At 34.8% G+C, this 21,256-nt stretch overlaps 1 protein-coding gene across 8 annotated transcripts in view; it reads right to left on the bottom strand.

Moving 5' to 3' along the window:
- NELL2 (neural EGFL like 2) overlaps window positions 1-21,256 on the bottom strand; it is a 342,904-nt gene that overhangs the window by 209,628 nt on the left and 112,020 nt on the right. For all 8 annotated transcript variants that reach the window (XM_072972950.1, XM_072972947.1, XM_072972949.1 and 5 more), the window contains 2 exons: window positions 2,469-2,642; window positions 2,283-2,379 (listed from right to left, as the gene is read on the bottom strand). In XM_072972950.1, coding sequence (XP_072829051.1) covers window positions 2,283-2,379; window positions 2,469-2,642 — 271 coding nt within the window. The remainder of the gene's footprint in view (window positions 1-2,282; window positions 2,380-2,468; window positions 2,643-21,256) is intronic.

Genomic DNA, 21,256 nt, shown 5'->3' with positions numbered 1-21,256 from the left:
TACTTTCATCTACCCAAATTATATTCAACTGTCAAGTTCACAAAGGAAAACATTGCAGAAGAGACTCACCAAAAACCCTGATAAAATCTTTTTGAATACATTGCGTTGACTTCAAACCAAAGGGAAAGAAAAACATCAGGCAAAATAGATGATTAACCACATACTTTCTTATTGGTAATATTTGTAAAGCCTTAAGATTAAATGTCAAGATACCATTAAGAAGCAATAGTCATGTTGTTTGGGGGAAGTTATTTTAGTTAGCCACTGAAGAAAGGCTTGAAAATGACCTTTAAAAATCAACCTGAAAATCACTTCTAGTATTAGCAACAGTGAAACTGATACCAATTTTCAGTTAATTACAATCATCAAAAAGAAAAGAAGACAAAAACTGAGTCAGAAAAACAATGCTTATTTGGGCATTTCTTATTTTCCTGTTGGATCTTTTAAAGCAAATTTCTCAATTTAAAAAGGTCAGTAGATTTGTTAAACAGCTACAGCAAGACTTAGTGATGAGTCCTTAGGAGTACAGAAAGTTTAGCATGAAATTTTTTTTTACATGTCAGCTGGAAATGACCCATTTTACCCAGAAGGTCACATCATATGCTCATATGTGAAATTTACATGCATCCTTGGTCACTAACGTTTAGTTAGCTTCCAGCTATCAAGACTCTTAAAGCAATGGGCAAATGGAAGCTCAGAAATGACCTCATCAGACACACTCCAGCTGTCCCTTCATGAAACCACCCCTTTTCTCTTCCTTCATCAACTTTATATACTTTCTTTAATTAATATTTCACTTTATTCCTTTGAAAAACATTCAAACAGAATATTTAATGATAGAGATGGCAGTACCAACATATTATTAAGACAATTTTGAATATTCCTACAAAGATTTACCAGTCAAATCCTGGCCTATATATCTTCTACATATTTAATCTGATAAATAGCATGGTACAAAAAGTGTGTCAGTGTAAATGACAAATATTTAACTATTCTATGTGAATTGCTGGATCTGTTGTTTGCTTGGGGTCTGGATTATGAAAGCAAGGCTATCATGTACAGTTTTATAGTTTGTGCACTGCACAACTCTACTGGACACCATTTACAATCTACAGTAAAAATTATGACCCCTAGAGTACATATAATTGATGTGTGAAAAGCTTTCGAGGCCACAGCTGGGCCCATGGGAAAGGCTGCCAGGATTAAACAGAGGAGAGACTTAGCACTGACAGCACAAACTTGCTATCCCTTATGGAGGAAAGAAGCCTTGACTTTTCAGGATTCACAAGCATGGAATCAACTCCCCATGACTGGCTTCGGGCAAGTTACTTAACCTCTCTGAACTGGTTCATGTATTGATAAAAAGGTGAAAAAAAGACCCTGCACCAAGGCCAGCAAAACTAGGATTTGATGAAATGATATATTCAAAGCACCTGGTTTTTTAGGTAACAGTTTTAAGTTTTTAAAACACCTTTCTAGGATTACAAACCTTTCTTAGAACACAATTTTAAAGTTACTTGGAACTACTCTAGCTGGAAAGCCACGAATTAGACACACCACCTATCATTCTTTTATTTCACAACCATTTGTTGAGCCACTTCTGCATTATAGGCATCGTGAGAGTTACTGGAGGAAAAATTACACTATGGGCTGCAGTCAAGTGATTTTCTGGACTTTCTTTCCTTATCCTCAAATACAGAAAGTTAAATGGGATGTCTTTTAGATCCTTTACAATGATGCAATTTTGTGGAGGGTCTCTAATTAGACACTAAAGAAAAAGATATAAATTATAACTGCTTTCTAGCCCTGATAGATTGATCATATATATGTATTCCTTTCTTTCTCACTTTCAGGAGTACAAGGAGACTATGAATAAGAAATACTGAAAAGTTTTCATCTTCTATTACTAACATCTCTGTAAAAAGACCATCAGAGGTTATATTTCAATGGTGGAGAGTTTATTTGTATATTAACATTTTAGATTTTTATTACTTTGAATGCCTAATTTCAAGAACATGTTAACAGCCCTGATTGCAGCCTTGTGATCATCTCTATTATGTCTAAAGATCAAACTCATTTGGAAAAAAAGAGAAAATAGTGTAGGCCAGCTCAATAGAACACCAATGTAAAAAAAAAAACCCACTAAAATAGAAATAGAAGCAAATAGAAAAAACTATACAGATTATTTTGCTTTCCACCACAAAAAGCAAAAAGTACTTTGCCAAACTCAATAGAAAGCATTTATGTTCACACTTGAAGCTCAGACTTTAACCAAAAGATACCTTAAAATATCCATGTGCATTATTTCTCTGTCCCAGCCAAAACGTTGTGCCCAGAGGCAAGTCTGTGGAAGGCTTCTCCACCACTCTTTCATATATTCTGCAAAAAAGAAACATCATATAAGTAATCTGAGTTTACAGTCATTTTTCAGAATCTTCCATTTTCTGAACTGGGGACACTCCACTTACTTATTGCAGTCGACGTGTAATACCAAGTGGGAGGCACTGATGGCCAAGGACAGCCTGTGCCACTTATCATCAGCCAAAATGTAGGGGAACACTTCCGTGTGAGGGTGGTGGCTGCCTGAGCGGTAGTGTAGTCTGACTTCATTCCGATGGCCACTGCTTTCCAGTTCCAGGTACCTGCACAGAGAAGAGGAGTCATAAATGATTGACACAGAATGGCCATCATTAAAAAGCCCACAAATGATAAATGCTGGAGAGGGTGTGGAGAAAAGGGACTCCTCCTACACTGTTGGTGACAATGTAAATTGGTGCAGCCACAATGCAGAACAGTATGGAGGTTCCTTAAAAAACTGAAAATAGACTTACCATATGATCCAGCAATCCCACTCCTGGGCATATATCCAGAGAAAATTCTAATTTGAAAAGATATATGCACCTCAATATTCATAGCAGCATTATTTACAATAGCCAAGACATGGAAGCAACCTAAATTCCCATTGACAGATGACTAGATAGAGCAGATGTGGTGTATGTACACACACACACACACACACACATATACACACACTGGAATACTACTCAGCCATAAAAAAGAATTAAATAATGCCATTTGAAGCAACACAAATGGACCTGAAGATTGTCATACCAAGTGAAGTAAGCCAGAAAGAGAAAGAAAAATACCATATGACTTATATGTGGAATCTAAAAAACGACACAAATGAACTTATTTACAAAACAAAAACAGACTCAGAGACATAGAAAAAAAAAAAAACTTATGGTTACCAGAGGGGAAAGGGGGTGGGAAGAGATAAATTGGGAGTTTGAGATGTGCATACACTAACTACTATATATATAAAATAGATAAACAAGTTTCTACTGTATAGCACAGGGAACTATATTGAATATCTCATAGTAAGCTATAATAAAAACAATATGGAAAGGAATATATGTATATGTATGTATATGTATGACTGAAACATTATGCTGTACACCAGAAACTGACACAACATTGTAAGCTAAATATAAGTCAATAAAAAAGGTATAATATAAAAAAAAATGATTGACAGGACCTCTGTTTCCAGAAAGATGAATCAGATGCACTTTTCCTATTCCTCTCAGTAAGTGCTACCAAACATTCTACTGTAAAACAAACAATAAGAGTCTGAAACATGGAGAAAATATTTTGAGGAGGAACCAGCAAAGGCAACCACAGGCCATGAAATTAGAGGAGAAAAAAGGGCAAGTCGTGTCCCAAAGCCTGAGAGATGAAGAAGATGCCTTGAGAAAGAGGGAGCAGTCAACTGCATCAATCAAACGCCGCTAACAGGTCAAGTAAGATGAAGGCTCAACCACTGGATTTAATAAAACAGAGGTGTTTGGTGACCCTAATGCTATTTCAGAAAACCTCAGAGAAGAAAGCCTTCTTGAAGTAGGTTCGAGAAAGAGTGGGCAGAGACAAGTAAGAGACAAGTACAGACACTTCGGGAGAAATGGAAGATAGTTTCTGAAAGACATGGTATCAAGGAAAGTCTTTCTGTACTTTAACTGGTAAGAAATAGAATACTGGAAATAATCCTGCAGAAGAAGGAAATTAACCATAATTGCAAGAGAGAAGAAATTAGAATAAAGCAGAAGCCATAAAATAAAATATGAATTAACTACATTTTAAGTACAAAAAAATTAGAAATTTCTCAATGGAAAAGATACTATAAATAAAATTAAGACAACAAATGACATTCTGTAAGACAAGATGAAATGTATATATATCAAAAGTTAATGTTCACAATACATAATGAACACCCACAGATCAATAAAAAAGCAACTCAGTGGATTCACCCATTAGATTCGCAATAATCAAAATGATTAATGATACCCAGTGTCAATAGGAATGTGGGGATAAGCACTCTGATCCACTATTTGTGGTCAAATGAATTGACCAGGACTTCTTGAAAGGCAATCTGATAAAACTATGAACACATTAAATGTGCATATTCTTTAAATCAGCAATTCCAATTCTAGCCTGCAATTAACAGCACAAATTAACAATGACGTATGCACAAGGTACTCACTGCAGACTTGAAATTGTGAAAATCTGACATAATACCGAGTTTCAGCTCACAGGGGAATTATAACACATCCATATTCCAGAACACTGCGCTACTCGCTGAAAGAATGGGGTTCTGACATGAAACAATGCCAAAGTTAACTATCAAGGCAACTAAAAAAAGCTCTACTGAATCCCAGTTAGTTTGACAAAATTGTGTGTGCGTGTTTTGAAAAAAAGATCAAAATATGTGCCAAAATGTAAACCTTAGTCAACTCAAGGGAGTGAATTTGGGGGAAAAGGACGTGAAGAAGCTTCTCAAATATTTTTACAACCTTGAATGTTCTTTATTAATTATGTACTACTTCTCTAATATAATATATGCAAACACATATGTAGTAAAAGTTCCATTTTAAGATAAAATAATAAACTAAGTAGTCAAGAATATAAATCATGTTTAGAACTTACTAAGGATAAATAGAACACCAACTTGTTTGGGTTTAGATCCAGAAGACACCAATCAGAGAATCCTTCCTGTCTTACTATTTGATAATAAGTATTCATAATTTAATCAACTCAACTAGTGAAATCTATAATGATGGAGAGGTGTTTGCATTTAAAAAAAAACACCTGCAAACACATCGCCGCATTGCTCTGTAACTGCAATTCTTAACACATGGAGGCAAGAACCCTAGCACTATTGTCGGTCAGGTCTTCTCCTCTGGACAGTATTAGAAATGTCACCTGTACTGAAGTCCTAAACTTGAGGCACTAACAGCATCCTTTGATAACAAGGAGGCTGACACAAGGCTCCCCCAAAAAGAACAACCCTTCAGAAGTTAAATATTTGACCAAAAGTTGCATTTGTATTAGCATCATTCACTTGTTCCTTTTTTGATGAAATGAAATAGATAAGTCATCCACAAAACACATTCAGTGAAGAAAAAAATAATGATATAAAACACTTAGAGGTGTGCCTGGCATGTGGTTAGTATTCAATAACTACTAGCTCTCATTAAAAGAAGGAAAATCAGGTTGAAAGAAGTCAATCCAAATCTTCAAAACCAGTCACTATTAAGATGCACAAAATCATACGAAAACATCACATTACAGGAAAATATGATTATTGCATAATTATAAGTTTAAAAGTATCTGTGATGAACACTAGGCATATTTCAATGAATCTTTTATCTGTTAACAGTTGCATTCATCTCCAGAACTCCACCTGCACCCCACTGGGCGGCATCTCAGTGAGAGGCAGGCCTGGACCTCCTCACCCCTCCCCTCTCCCCAAAGCTCAGCAGATCAGCGTGGTTAAGCCCCCAAGCCTTAAAGGCTGACCTCCTGGTTCACATCCTGGCAGCCTTCCTAGCAGTGGCAAGCTGCGTCACCTCTCTGCGCCTCGTCTGATTACTCAACTGCAAAACAGGGATACGAGCTGTACTTGCCTCAGAGGCCTTCTGGGAGGACTGGAATGAGTTAAGAAAGCACTTAGAGCACTACTTGACACACACAAAACATGTCAGCTATCTTCTTCATTTCAAAAAGCCAAGGTCAAATTTTGTCTCTTCCTTCCTGGTGGTACAGCCAGAGGCAGGCCCACGACACATCCCAGCAGCCTGATACTCTTCCTCCAGACAGGGAATCCGGATGCAGCACAGCAGGGAAGGGAAGGAGGAGGGACCCCTGCATGGTGGCAGGGCAGCAGCATCTCAGTCAGCTATACTGAGGTCACTCTGCATCTTGCTTCTCGTTTGCTGGTCCACCAGGGCTGCCTTTGGTTATTGCCTGCTCCAAACGCAGGTGCCCCAAGCCTCCTATCAGTTCTGTTAAACTGCCCTCCCCACCCACCCCCTCCAAAGTCCCCTGATGAGCCAGAACCCTAACTAATGCATTACAATTGTGCACACGGGGAAAATATATAATTGGAATAAAATGTACCAACATTTTTAAAAGCTATTGAGTGGTAGAATCAGTGTGATTTTTAACCTTCTCTGCATTGCCCTTTATTTCCCCCTTTTAGGTTTAATGAGCATTTACTATCTTAAATTAAAATCACATTTCAAATTCCAAGAAGATAATTTGTCACACTGCAACATATCATGTCTCCCTGATTTGTTATTCACAATTTTGAGAGGTAACTAAAACCAGAAATAAAGTTCACCCTTTATCATAATTGATGCCCTTGTTAATCAAATATCCTTTGCAATGGCAGAAATATAAACTAAGATTAGGCTTCAGAGAAAGAGGCAATGGTGGCAGGACATCATTCATTTTAACAACCTCCTTCATAACTCAAGATCAAAGGATTAAAAATAAGGTCATGTCTCATCTGATGAAAAGGTTGCATGCAACATGAAATGAGAATTTTTCTGCTGCCTTAAATTAAACCTACATAGAAAAATGATCAGATCATCTCAGAACATTAAGCCATAATCCAGTTGTAAATTCATCACCTGAAGAAAAGCCACATGCACTTTTAGTGCCAGATACGTTCTTACTGTGGTTCACAGCTGGTACAGTTGCAAAGGAGTCACATGCACAAGCTTTGGAATTGAAAAATCAGCTCCGCCTCTAGCTACTACCTATGACCCGAACTCTCACTGCCTCAGTTTCCTTATCTGTAAAGTAAGGATTCAACGTGACAATCCATGTAAAGCATGGTGTCTGAAACAAAATGAGCACTCAATAAATGGTAATTATTTGTATTATTTGTCAATAATCCCAAACAGGCATCATTTATAAAGTCCAGCTTCCTTATAGCCAATTCTGTGAACAACAAGCAATTTGAATACATGTTTAATGGAAGTACTGGGACCTCGTGCGTGCTAAGCATGCACTCTACCACTGAGCTATACCCACTGCCTCTAGAAAACTTTTTTTTAGTTGAAAAAATGGAGAAACTGAGAGGTATAAGTTACAGGCGAGACAGAAGATTATTGCACTTTCATAGAAACTGGCTGACAGCATTATGTTGGCTGTAGAATAACAAGTAAAACATGAAACGTGAAGTCCAGTAGTACGGCCAAAATTATTGTGTGTTAGGCGGCTGCGTTCGTCTAATATGGCTGTTTCACCTCTCCTTTTCCAATGATGCCCTCAAATACTGAGAAAGATGGAAGAGAGGAGAGTGAAAGAGATCGTTTGGGGCATCCCTCATTAGAATCATATTGATTCTATTTTTGTTCATTTGTTTTCAATGGTATTTGGTCATCAGCAAGGCTGTATAACGTAGCAAATTAAAAGATCTCAGAGTCTTACTCCTGTCTCCACAGTTCATCAACAGGACAAGTTAAAAATCTTCTCCAAGTCTCAGTTTCTTTCCTTATCAAATAGGGGTAATAAGAGCTGTGACCTTCACAGTGAAAAAAAAAACGTGACAATGAATATATGTATGTTCACGTATAAATGAAAAATTGTGCTCTACACTGGAATTTGACACAACATTGTAAAATGACTATAACACAACTTAAAAAATGTTAAAAAAAAAAAAAGAGCTGTGACCTTATACGGTCATTTTATAAATGAAGTAAGAGTTACAAGTTCTTACTTTGCACAGTCCTGATAAAGAGTAAGTACTCCATACAGGTTATGATTATGTTTCTATTTCCTATGACATAATTCTGCATGTTATTTAAACACCTGCAATTTCAAGGTTGATTTTAACTTCAGCGTGAATATCAGACAGAAAGTAATTTAATGAGAATCTACCCAAGTAACGAAGCTTGAATCTCATCTCTGATATTCCCATCAAATGGTCATCTAGTTTGTTTGAATTCATCTGGTGACCAATAATTCATGACTTCATAGGGCCGATCATTTCATTTTTATAAAACAAAGACCTTCCTTCTCTTAAACCATAAAAGGGGGGGAAGACTATTTTCTAAACTGTGATTTATTCGTTCATCTATTCCAGCGAATATTTACTATGGGCACTGAGAATATGGCAACGAATAAGGCCAAATAACACTGAAGCTTAGCCTCAACAAGAAGCACATTATTAACAGAAAATTAAGTTTAGCTATTTCAAAACTAATAATAATACTACTATGAAATTCTTGCTGCAAGGAGAGGGATGTAGCTAGATACGTGAGGATAAAAAAGCTTCTTCATAAATAATATAACCAGGAGCCAAAATTCTATCATCAAGGGGAAAGATCGGTAGCAAATGGAACTGATTCGTGATTGAAGCCCTGGCATCGAACATGACAGCTTGAATAACAACCTCTCCATCTTACTACCCCCAGATAATTGTGTTTACAATAAAATAAAAGGAAAAATGGCCGTTCATGAAACGGAGGTAATTTATTACTACTAATGATGAGGCCATCATGACACAAAAATGTTCTAAGAAACAACACTTTGAGCTATGATCCTGGATGGGAGGAGAATTTAGTGGCATCGTGGGTATCTTTAAACTATCACTTTGAGAAAGGTCTTGTACAAGGATGGAGAAAGAACAGATATGATAAAGCACTGATAATAAGGGAGTACTCACTCCACAGCACGGGGTACTCAAAAAAGTCAAGGAGCTGAAATGAGTTGTTGGAAATCTACTGAATGCCAGGCCCTCTCATAACCTCAATTCACTTAGTTGTGACTGAGACCAGGCACGTAGAAATTAGAAAAAGACTGGAGAGAAAGAGTACAAAGAAGTGGCAGACTCAAAGAAGGTGAGTCTCCCCTGCTTTATCAAGAATGAACAGAAGAACACACTGGCACTCGCAAGGCTGAGGAAGATTAACTGGGGAGTTGGACTGCTAGAAATTACCATACCAAGTAAAGTAAGTCAAGCAGAGAAAGACAAATATTACATGACATCACTTACATGTGGAATCTAAACAATGATATAAATGAACTTATTTACAAAACAGAAATAGACTCACAGACATAGAAAACAAACTTACGGTTACCAAAGGGGAAACGTGGGGAGGGATAAATTAGGAGTTGGGGATTAACAGATACACACTACTGTATATATAATAAACAACAAGGACCCACTGTATAGCACAGGGAACTGTATTCAATATCTTATAGTAATCTCATAATTGAAAAGAATCTGAAAAAGAACATATACACATATATATGTATAACTGAATCACTTTGCTATATACCTGAAACTAACACAACATTGTAAATCAACTCTTCTTTAACTACCAGAAGATTTTCTTAGAATTAAATGTGCAGTGTGAGAGAATCAAGGAACACTTCATAGTTTTTGGCTTGAATAAAATTAAAGTTGCTTTACCTGAGATGAATAATCTACAAATAAACAAAAATAACAACAATAACTATGGCAAACATCGTATTTAAAGATGGAATATCAAAAGCTTTCCCCATGAGATTGGGAAGATTAAGATGTCAGCTAGCACACTTTTACTCCATATTTATTCCATGTTGAATTGAATAGCCAGGGCAAAAAGAAAGGAAAAAGTCTTAAAGGTATGAGAATTGAAAAGAAAGAACCATCACTGCTATTGGTAGTCAATACTATAATAAATAATAAATGAATTCATGAATAAATGAATAATAATGAATTATGAATTAATTTGACAAAGATCACTGGAAGATTAATGTGCAAAACTCACTTGTATTGCTAACAAACAGAAAATAAAATTTAAAATCCTCCAATTAAATTAACATCAAAACATCACATACCCCAGAATAAATTCAACAGAAAACGTGCAATAACTCTATAAAATAAATGAAATAAAATGTTACGTGAAATCTTACTGAAAGAAATTTTAAAATCTCTAATGGAGGTATATAAATCATCCCTCAAATTTAAATATAGTTTAATGAGATTCCAACCAAAAATCAAGCTGACTCTAGAATTACAAGCATGTATAAAATGTGAAAAATGCAAGTATATTCAAGATAATCTTGAAGAAGAACAAAAAAATTTGGAGGGTTTATGCTACCATATCTAAAATTATTATAAAACCACAGTAGTTAAACCTGCAATAGAAATACGGACTAAAGGGGCCATACACATAGTTTAAAAACAGGCCCATACATACAGGTTCAGCTGATTACAGCAAAAGTGATTATAATTCTAAGAGGAAATAATGGTTCTTTAAAAAAACTGGGGAGCATCAATTAATATCCATATGGAAAAAAGGAGGCCTTTGCAATGATTCTCAGCTTATATTTATGACCTATGAGTACAGGCTATGTACAATAAGACCATCATTCCCTGAGAACTCAGGGAGTCTACTGGGAGACTAGATTCATCCCATCCCACTCCTGACGGCATCTCCAAAGCTATTCTGCCTCTAGGCCTTGTTCCAATGTGAAGATGTTAATGATACTTGAAAGGAAGTTAAAGTCTCAACCTTCACTAACTCTCCAAGAGGGGTTTACACTGCATTCTTTCCTTCTTTCTAAAACTTTTTCAACTTACTATCCCTTTATAATATATAACATTCTTCTAATTTCAGAAATGGTCATACTTTTTTCTATACAACTCAGATTAACATATTAAGAGGAAAATTAGAAGATCTGGTCATTTACATATAAGCATCAGCAGTTCTGTGTTAAAAGACTTTAAGGAGTTGTGTGTGTGTGTGTGTGTGTGTGTGTGTGTGTGTGTGCACATATGTGTGTGTGTTTAATGTAGTTAAGTAATGAAATACATTAGATCTCAAGGGATTTATCAACTGAGGTATCACTTCATTTGAACTTAAAGGTGAAACTCCTACAGAAAAGTTATTTTTAAAGACCTATATAAAAACATAAATTTCTTCCCTGACTGGGTATACGTAATTCTATTTCTGCAGAAAGGAAGTAGAGTGAATTATCCCTGGATTTGGGGAACCATCCATGATGGATGTTAATGGTCAAGTAGGGTTCAAAAAATATAGAAATTATATTTTGTACATCAAATTCTCAGAACACACCCACTTTAATATGAAAGGATCTATAAATAAACACACGTAGATAAGTAGGAAGACAGTAACATGCTTACTGAGGAATCATTAGTTACTTGATCATTTAGTGCATAAGATATTCTGTGCTTAATTTTACTTTAAAAAAATCAGTATTATGCCATTATTTAATTTCTGAATTTGGCTATATAGGTCAAACTCTTTTGTTAAAAGGAAAATAAATTCATCTTTTCTGTTTGTAGTTTTACTTGTTAGAATGATTTAAGTCAGCCTGAAGGAAAGAACTTGGTGATCTCTTAAAATTCATATACATTTACAAACAAATTAAGTATTATTGTAGTTTTGTATGAATTGGGATTTGTGTGTGTGTGTGTGTGTATAAAAATTAAAAGAAAAAATATTTTTCTCAATCATGCAAGCCACAGTGGTGGTATTTATACTGTATCAACCACAACAGGCCACGGTGGTGCTATTGAAATAAAGAAGTAAATTTTAAGAAAAAATATTTCTAGATGAAAAATTATATATAATATATATTTATATATAAGTCTATGTATTCCCAAGAGAATATGTTAATGTTCTCTTCAATTTCCAGATACTTAAGTGGCTTTACAAGTGTATTAAGGTGAGCATGCAACTGCACTATTTTAAAGAATAAACAAGAAACAATATTTTGGAAGAAAATTGTATTCCCAAGATGGCAACTTTTCATCTTCACCTTCACCTAAAAAGTGATTCATGATGCTTTTAGGAACACAAGTATCTGAAGCGATTAAGTGACCCCCAAGACCCTCGATGAACTTTGATTCCATGCAGCATTTTATTTGGTTTCAAATCTTCCCCTTAAATTAATATTTTGCTTTCCTAAGGTCCTAAAAAAATCGATAGGACTTCTTTGGGCCAATAGAGGTTGGCCTGTGTAGGAATTTCAGGCAGCTTTATATGTAACACGTTCTGAAACTATGGGCAGACAATAAAGGAAAAGCACTGATGCATGTAAGACAGCTAGAAGTTCTAGGCAGGCTGCATTTGAAAGGAAGGAATTAGTCACAGGGGAGAGTGAGCTGTCAACACTGCAGCGTCTGTTTTCTGACATGCTTCGTGGGTCATCATGTCTTCTCTATTGTTCAAAATAAATAAGAGCCAAGGAGGAAGGCAACAGGATTCATGGGTCACCCACTGAGGTGACATTTCGATCTCAGAGAGCCCATTACTTCAAGCATTCCCAATTGAAATGGGTACAGAACACCGCTAACTAAAGAAAATAGATCCAATCTGGCCCCAAATTCTAGCTATTATAGAAATCTCAAAAAGGTAGGAATCTTATGTTTAAGTTTTAGCATAAACTTTTTATGAAGAAGCAATGAAAAGTTTTAAAAATATTTTTCCCAACCATCAGGCCACCAGGGCTTTATTTAAACTGTGTGAGCCTCAGCAGGCCATGATGATGCCATTGAAATAAAGCAGTAAATTTTAAGAAAGAAAATTTCTAGATAAAAAATTTTAGGATAACAAAAAAGTTAAATAGAGGGAAAATATATGATTGTTGTCTTCAACAGAAAGCAAGAGTGTTAACCCTATCAGTAGAGTTCTCGGGTTTTGAGGGAAGTAGAAAGGCCATGGGACTGCTCTAAAACATACAGATAGAGAAGTTGTCAAGTACTGGTTAGGAGAACGGGCCCTGGAGCCAGGCAGCCTGGTTCAAATGTTGATTCTGCCACTTACTGTAACCTTGGACATAAGACAAACCCTCACAGCCCCATTCCTTTATCTGAAAAATAGGGATAATAACGGTATCTACCTCCAAGATGGTGATGCACGTTTAACGAGATTAATCCATGTCAGGTGTTTAGGGGACTACACGACACAAGGTAGGAGCCTCGTAAAGTGTTCATCCTTCTAATGCAGAGGAAACATTTCAATGAACCTAAGAAATCAACCAGAACCCGAGACCGAGTATCAGCAGGTGCTCTGCACTTCTCGTTCGGTCCCTCCTCAAATATCTACCAGCCATCTTGACCGTAGGCACTGTGCCAGGCACAAAAAATGCTGGGAAAAGAGACCACGTCCAGGCCCTCAAAGAGCTTCCCATTTCATCACCTTCCTGAGCAGACACTCCCCTGTATGATAATCTGCTGCTGTAAACGTAGGTCTTCTTTTTTCATGTCTAGGATTTCTCTATTTCTGCCAAGACTTTATATTACATCACCATACATTTTTATACTGTTTTCATATTTATTAGTTCTTATTACTCTACACTATCAAATCTAGTTACAAATGGAGAGCTTAAACATAAGCAAACTCCTCTCACTCTGATTGAACAAAACTCCTGCATTAGACCTTGGATTCTGACAAATTGGAGAATACAAAGATTTTGTCATTTATTTATTTCAGTTACTGGTTAATGGAAAATAATCAGATTTTTTTAATGAAGAATACATGCATTTTTAACCATTAGAAATGTCAAAAAATGAAAATTCAATAATTAGATGTCATAGAAGGCTAAATGTAGAAGCCCCTCAGCAAAATTTGCCTAGAAATATAACTTATCTACACTCTGATCTTGTTTTTATAAACATCTGTGAATTTTGGTTCAATAAATGCAACACTATATATAAAGCTATAAAGACAAAGGTAGAAAAGTTAGGCAGATCATCTGTATGGAAATGAGATACGATTTTCTCCAAATTTCATTCAGTATAGATGAATAATTTTAATTAAACAAAAATACAGTAGTTAACTTAAAAATGCCTTACATAGTGACTGCTGATATGCACTTAAAATGAGATGCAATAAAGTATGAATTACCATTTTTAGGGATATATTTTACATGACATGTATTCCTCAAGCTTTTGACAGTACAAAAAATGAATCTGAGTTAGAATGAGTTCAATTTTCCATTTTATCATTTTACTCATGTCACTAAGAAGCAACTGTATCTGATACAGGTGGGAACAGTCAGTGGATATTAAAGCAGGTGAGTGAAGGTCTGATGAGGAACATAATATTGGAATAAAATTGAACTATCTCCCCATAAAATACTATCAAAATCAAAGGGAAAAATACTGTAGAAGCTGGTGGATCACCAATTTGACCAGGTGACCAAGATTAATATCATCAATGGTAGAACGTATTGACATAGTATACCTCCAGATGTGGTCAACATCATTTCTGTTGTATTCCTCACAAGAATGCTGGCCTGAGTGATGAGGAAATATCAGATGGATCCAGATTGAGACTGATAATAATTTGGAATGAAATGCCTATACTTCTGAGACCATAAAGTATGCTAAAACCAGGGAAAGACTGGAGCTATTCCAGGTTGAAGGAGGTAAGATGTGACAACCAAATGCAACATGTGTTCTAGAATGGAATCATAGACCAAGAAGGAAGAAAGAGGTGTATCGCCTCACACCAGTCAGAATGGCCATCATTAAAAACTCCACAAACAATAAATGCTGAAGAGGGTGTGGAGAAAAGGGGGCCCTCCTACACTGCTGGTGGGAATGTAGTTTGGTACAGCCACTGTGGAAAACAGTATGGAGATTCCTTAAAAAACTGAAAATAGAGTGACCCTGTGATCTAGCAATCCCACTCCTGAGCATATATCTGGAGAAAACTCTAATTCGAAAAGATACATGCACCCAGTGTTCACAGCAGCCAAGACATGGAAGCAACCTAAATGTCCATCGACAGATGACTAGATAAAGAAGTTGTGGTATATTTATACAATGGAATTCTGCCCAGCCATAAAAAAAAATAATAAAATAATGTCATTTACAGCAACAAGGATGGACCTGGAGATTGTCATATGAAGCGAATTAAACCAGAAAGAGAAAGAAAAATACCATATGATATCACTTATATGTAGAATCTAAAAAACAAAGACAAATTATTTACAAAACAGAAACAGACTCACAAACATAGAAAACAGACTTACGGTTACCAGGGGGAAGGGAGATAGGGAGGGATAAATTGGGAGTTTGAGATTTGCAGATACTAATTACTATATATAAAATAGATAAACAACAAGGTCCTACTGTATAGCACAGGAAACTATATTGAATACCTTGTAATAGCCTATAATGAAAAAGAATATTAAAAAAGAATATATATATATAACTGAATTACTATGCTGTACACCAGAAATTAACACAACATTGTAAATTGATTATACCTAGATAAAAAAATTTTAAAGAGACATTGTTTATATAGTTGGTGAAATTTCAGTGGGGTCTGAAGATTGAATGATTTTGTGGTGTCAATGTCAACTTCCTGACTGGAATGTCTATGATGCTTACACAGGGAGAGTGTTCTTTTTTCTGTTTTTTAAGAAAGTGCACACTAGGTTTTTTAAGGTGAGATGAGTATATTGTTAGTGAAAGGTACACTGGAATAAGAGATAGAAGGTGATACGGAGCAATTGAGCTAAAAATATTATCAATTAGGAATCTGGTAAGAGAAGATGTGGGAGTTCTGTGTCCTGTCTTTGTAAATTTGTAGGTTTGAAATTATTTCCAAAAAGTTTTTAATTGAAAGCAATCATTAAAGTGGGAACTCTCCTCCATACAACTGGCAGTGAGCTGACATTCTCAACATATAAGAAATTCTTACCAATAAATAAGAAAAATGGCAAGACTCCCATGTAAAAATGGAAAAGGATATTTAGAAACTATTCATCAAGGCTCAGAGATGCTAGCAACTTACTAACAAGTATATAAAAAAAGTACAAATTCACTAATATTCAAAGATCGGTAAATTTTAGAAATGATGGCCATTTTTCAGATGTCGTATTAGCAAAAATATTTTAAATATAATGCTCAGCACGTCAAAGTGCACAGTTTAAGTCATTTGCAAAGTAAATTGTTTCCTCAAAACACATGTCTTACTTCCCTTTTGGTGCTGTTCAGGGTATTTTTATTGGCTAAACTAAATGGATTTAAGCCAAAATATTCAGGGATTCATGTGTTCTGTGGTGCACCCAGCATCCTCAATAATAATCAGACATAATTTTTAGACCACCTGGAGTTTTAAATAACCAAAGGTTAAAGTACAAAGGAAACATGACAGCATGCCAGTCGTCTCCTCCTTTCAAAATGCTCAATGGAAAAAAAAATCACTAAAAAGAAGCAGCAAAATATGAAAGACTTTTATTCAACTTTATGAAATACATCAATACATCATTTCAACCACAAAAATATGACCCCCTGCCAAGATCAGTGGAATTCAAGTGTGTATACAATAGACAGGGAAGTAAGACTTCTCAAGTAATAGAGATAACAGAAACCCCACGTCAGTAAGGATGCCAAAATAATATTTTGCATGGACTTTGCAAAGGTACAGGCTTTACCACAACTACAAGAAATAACAAAACAAGTTACGAATAAGCTCAATTCTATTTCCTGTCACCTGATAATAAGAAAGATAATAAGAAAGATAATGCAGAAAGATCAAAATTTTCAAATGAACCCTTTGAAAAATGAGTTTAAGTGACTGATCAAAGACCTAAAGAGCATTTGGGATGTTTCACACCGACATCAGAAGACTAAAAGGAGAAGAGTTTTAATACCAAAGAATTAAAATATATTACAACAATCCTTCAGCATTCATCTTGGAAAAGATCACTGAAATGTCAGTGCATATCAAGGTATGGCAGACAAAGAAAAGAGAGTTAAATGAACTTTGATGGCATCTTGAAAATGTTCTTATTATACTCTGAGTTGAATCCAAAAAACTCAACTTTCTTTCAGAAACAAAAGAGAACACAATTTAAATTTAAATACTATGGAAGATGCTACTTTTGATATAAAACAAAATTGATTTTTCTGGTAATATATCAACCTAAGTCTTCTAAAAATTAGAAAATATAATGGGAAAATAAAGATCCCACCTGAGTAACAGCACAGACTGTAAGGTTCCTAACAACAGCAACAACAAAATTAACACAATATGTATATGCCCTTTATGGAGATAATTATAAAGAAGACAAAAGTAGACAAGAAAGAAAATGGAGAGATAAGTCATATCTCTGAATTTTAAAACAATGAATATGGGAAATTTAACACATATTAATCTATAAATGTGATATAATTACAATATAAATTCCAATGGAATTTTTTTCATAAAACTTATCAAATTGATTCTAAAGTTTATACCAAAGAATGAAGTTTCAAATGTAGCAAAAAAAATTCTGAACAAACAGGAAAAATAGAAACCTGAACTATAAAGACAGCAAGTCTTATAAAACTACAGTAATCAGAGTGGTACGGTTCTTACAACACATCACTGGACTAGAATACAAGGCCCAGAAGCAGACCTCAGAACTGATGAAGAGTTGGTCCTACATTTGGCACTACAAATATGTGAGAAAAGAATGAGCTGTTGGGTAACTGGCAACGGGAACACCAGTTTCACCTACTGGATGCACTACATGAGCGTACCCAGATCTAACATCAAATTGTCAACTTCTTTTTCTTAATAGGCAGGACCAAAAAATTATTCGTTGAGTAGAGTGGGGCAGATTAAGGTGGAAGGTAAAATACAAAGGTATCATTGTACCCTTTACAGATCTTAAATTAAAACATCAATAGTAAACTAATCAGCAGTATTTGCATTAATGCCTATGTGTTAGTATTCATTACAGAGTCAAATTTTGTGCTGAGATAATAATCTCGCCTTCATTGACACAAACTCTTCAACATTCCAAGAAGACTGTCCAATAACATCAGGAACAGATGACATTTTTTCTTACTCCCCCCAAAGTGCCCAAACTCATGTCAAATTTTGTTCTATTGTATACAGCAGACCATGAATTTCTCACAAAGGAAATTTTAAATTTTACTCTTTTCCTGGAATTTTCTAATTGGCTTTCTCTTTTCTTTGAGAAGAAAATTACATATTCTTTCTTCACCATGTCATTAACATTATCTCACCCTTTTACAGATTGAAATTATTGCTTTGACTGCATATCAAGAAAATTTTGCATATCAAAAATCACCATAAAGACTTTAAGGCAAATGAAAAATATGGATGATTGGAGTTAATATTCTTATTAAACAGTCACTTAGATCAATAAGAAAATGTGAAAAATCGACAATGTATCTAAATAGGCTATTTACAAAAGAAGACATATCAATAGCCAATAAACATATGAGAAAATATTCAACCTCACCGACAAAGTGCTTTTCACCTATTGGATTGGCAAATTTTTAAAATCACTGTTGAAGAAAGTGGTGCATAGGTACTTTAAACTGCTGATGAGATTATAATAAGTAAAACCTTTCCTGAAATAAGTATTATATATATGTGTGTGTGTGTATTCATAGCACGCAGAATTACACACACATTAAATTGGATAGGTATATCTATATTTACACCTCTATGCAATATATTTTGAATATTACCTATGAATACATCAATATATTATAATATCATATTTGAACAGTGATTTTTAAGTTTTTTGCATTTGCACTTCTAAACTGTGTACACTGAAAAGCTATATTTATAATATAAAAAAACCTATTTATGTAATTGTATTACTGTTACAAAAATAAACAGACTGATTGATGAAATGGAAGAGAGAGCCCAGAAATGATTTTTAATATAAATATAGGATTGCATTTATGATAAAGGAAGATGTTTCAAATGAGGGGAGAGGGAAGAGTTAAATAAATGATGTTGGAATCATCAGTTATCTGTTTGGAAAAAAATGTTTAAAGCTTCATTTCTTACCTACTTGATAATAAATTTTAGATGAATCCAAGCATTAGATGAAAAGGAATCTGTAAAAAATATATTTTAAGAAAGGAAGACTAACTGATTTCAAGATGAGAAAAGCCATTTTTAAATAAATAATCTACAAGGAATAAATTCATTGAAATAACAATTAAATAATAAAAACACACATGAATAAGAAGAGAACTGTAGAGACAATGCTTTGGGTAAAAAGGCTGGCTCTACCACTTACTAAGTGTGAGAACTTAAAGTCAACTGATTTAAACTCTGTGTCTAAATTATCTCATCTGTGAAATGAGAATAACAGTTGTTATCTCACCGGATTATTGTGAGGGACTGAATGGAATAAACGAAATAATTTTAGCTCAAGGATGTAAAATTACAGGACAATTACAATTAAAATTAATTTAATGGGCAGGAAGCAAAACAGAAAAAATAATTATAAAAAATTTAAAAATGATGACACATAGGAAGTCATTAGCCAAGATTATATAAACAAGTAAGAAAATAACAATAGAAAAATAATGCCTATAAAAAGAATGTATATGAAATGCAAAAATGAACAGCAAAATTATCTTTTAAAATTCAATCTCACTAGTAACTAAAGAAATGCAATATACTGCATCCCAACTCAAAGTGGAGAAGATTTATTTAATGTGATAAAGCTGTTTTAGCCACAGGGAATCTCACATTCTCCTACTTGGTCTGTGGAACTTTACATTGGTACAAGCTTTCTTGATGGTAACTAATTGGACATTGGGTATTTTTTTAAATCTTTTTTTCTGAAATACAGGAAAAAAAACACTACTATAAACAGTGAGTAAACAAATTACATTTCTTGGAATTTATCCTAGAAAAATTCTGGGCTAATGACTGAAAAAAAAAATCTTCATTCATTTCAGTATCATTTCATGAAGATTCTGTTTGAAGCATGATTAGATAGTAAGTAAATCATTTAGTCAGAAGCTTTTCACTGGAAGGCAATCAGGCAGAGCTACTGTTCCCTAAAATTTAAACACGTCAACATCATCAAAAGTAGTGAAAGAGGCAATAATAAAATCACAAGTGCTTATCAAAGGGAAAAAAAAGAACTAAAATAACATTCTGAAACTTTTCATTCTCAAGTGAAGAAAGCAGTATTTAGAATTTTTTTCCATTATTAGAAATATTTTTTAATGCTAGAAAAAAATCTTAAAAAATTAGTAGCAAACTGATCTTTGTAGCTACATGGGCCAATACAGCCAAGGTATAGATATTCTGTCATGCGGAGTGAAGAAAGTAGATTATGAGGTACAAGACAGACGTGGATGCAACAGAAGGGTCTTGTAATGGTCTAAGATATTTGAGGCCCGGTAAGTGGACGAGGTCAAAACAGGAAGGAACCTAGACACACCCCTGGCCCTCTGCATCTCTGTCCGCGGAGGTGAACACCCTAAATGTGTGATGGAGGCGGGGATGGCAGGGTTAATCCCTGGAGGCAGCAGAAGCCACCAAATGATTTTCTGTTGCCCCTACAGAAAGAGTGGAACGCTGACAGGAAGGAGAAGAATGCCTTGCTTCTTCAGCCGGGAAAAAGAGATCTGTGCTCCATGAAATAACCTCTATATATTAAAACGTGAAATTGACACAACATTGTAAACCGACTATACTACAATAAAAAAAAAAGTGTACTTCCTTTCATCACTTTCCCTATATACAAACTTGGTACATACAAGTAATCTGAGAAATCCTATTTGCTCACCGGGTCTTAACTTTGAGTTTCTTTGATGAGCAACTCACTGCGCCTGCCTTGTAATGGTAACGTGTACACTTAACCACATGCAAATACATATTGCAACTTTTCTAATCATAAGGCATTAAAATACACGTTAAAGATGCAATGTGGTTCGAGACAAATAATGATATAGAAACACACTTTAAGAGAATCAAATACAAGTCAAGTTTTTTAAATTATATAGAATTGGGGTTTAAAATTTGAATTTATAAATCCTATTATTCTTAATGTTATTTATTAAATGCAACGAAAAACTAAAGAGTGTAGTAGCTACTATGTCAGTCTGTTCATTTTATCTATAATATATAGTCATCTTTTTAATTCGGAACCATTAAGCCAAGCAAATATTGCC

Source organism: Vicugna pacos, chromosome 12 (genome assembly GCF_048564905.1).
Source record: "Vicugna pacos chromosome 12, VicPac4, whole genome shotgun sequence".
NCBI classification, from domain to species: Eukaryota; Metazoa; Chordata; class Mammalia; order Artiodactyla; family Camelidae; genus Vicugna; species Vicugna pacos.
Note: the sequence above shows the minus strand (reverse complement) of the source record. Positions and strands in the feature narration are given on the sequence as shown.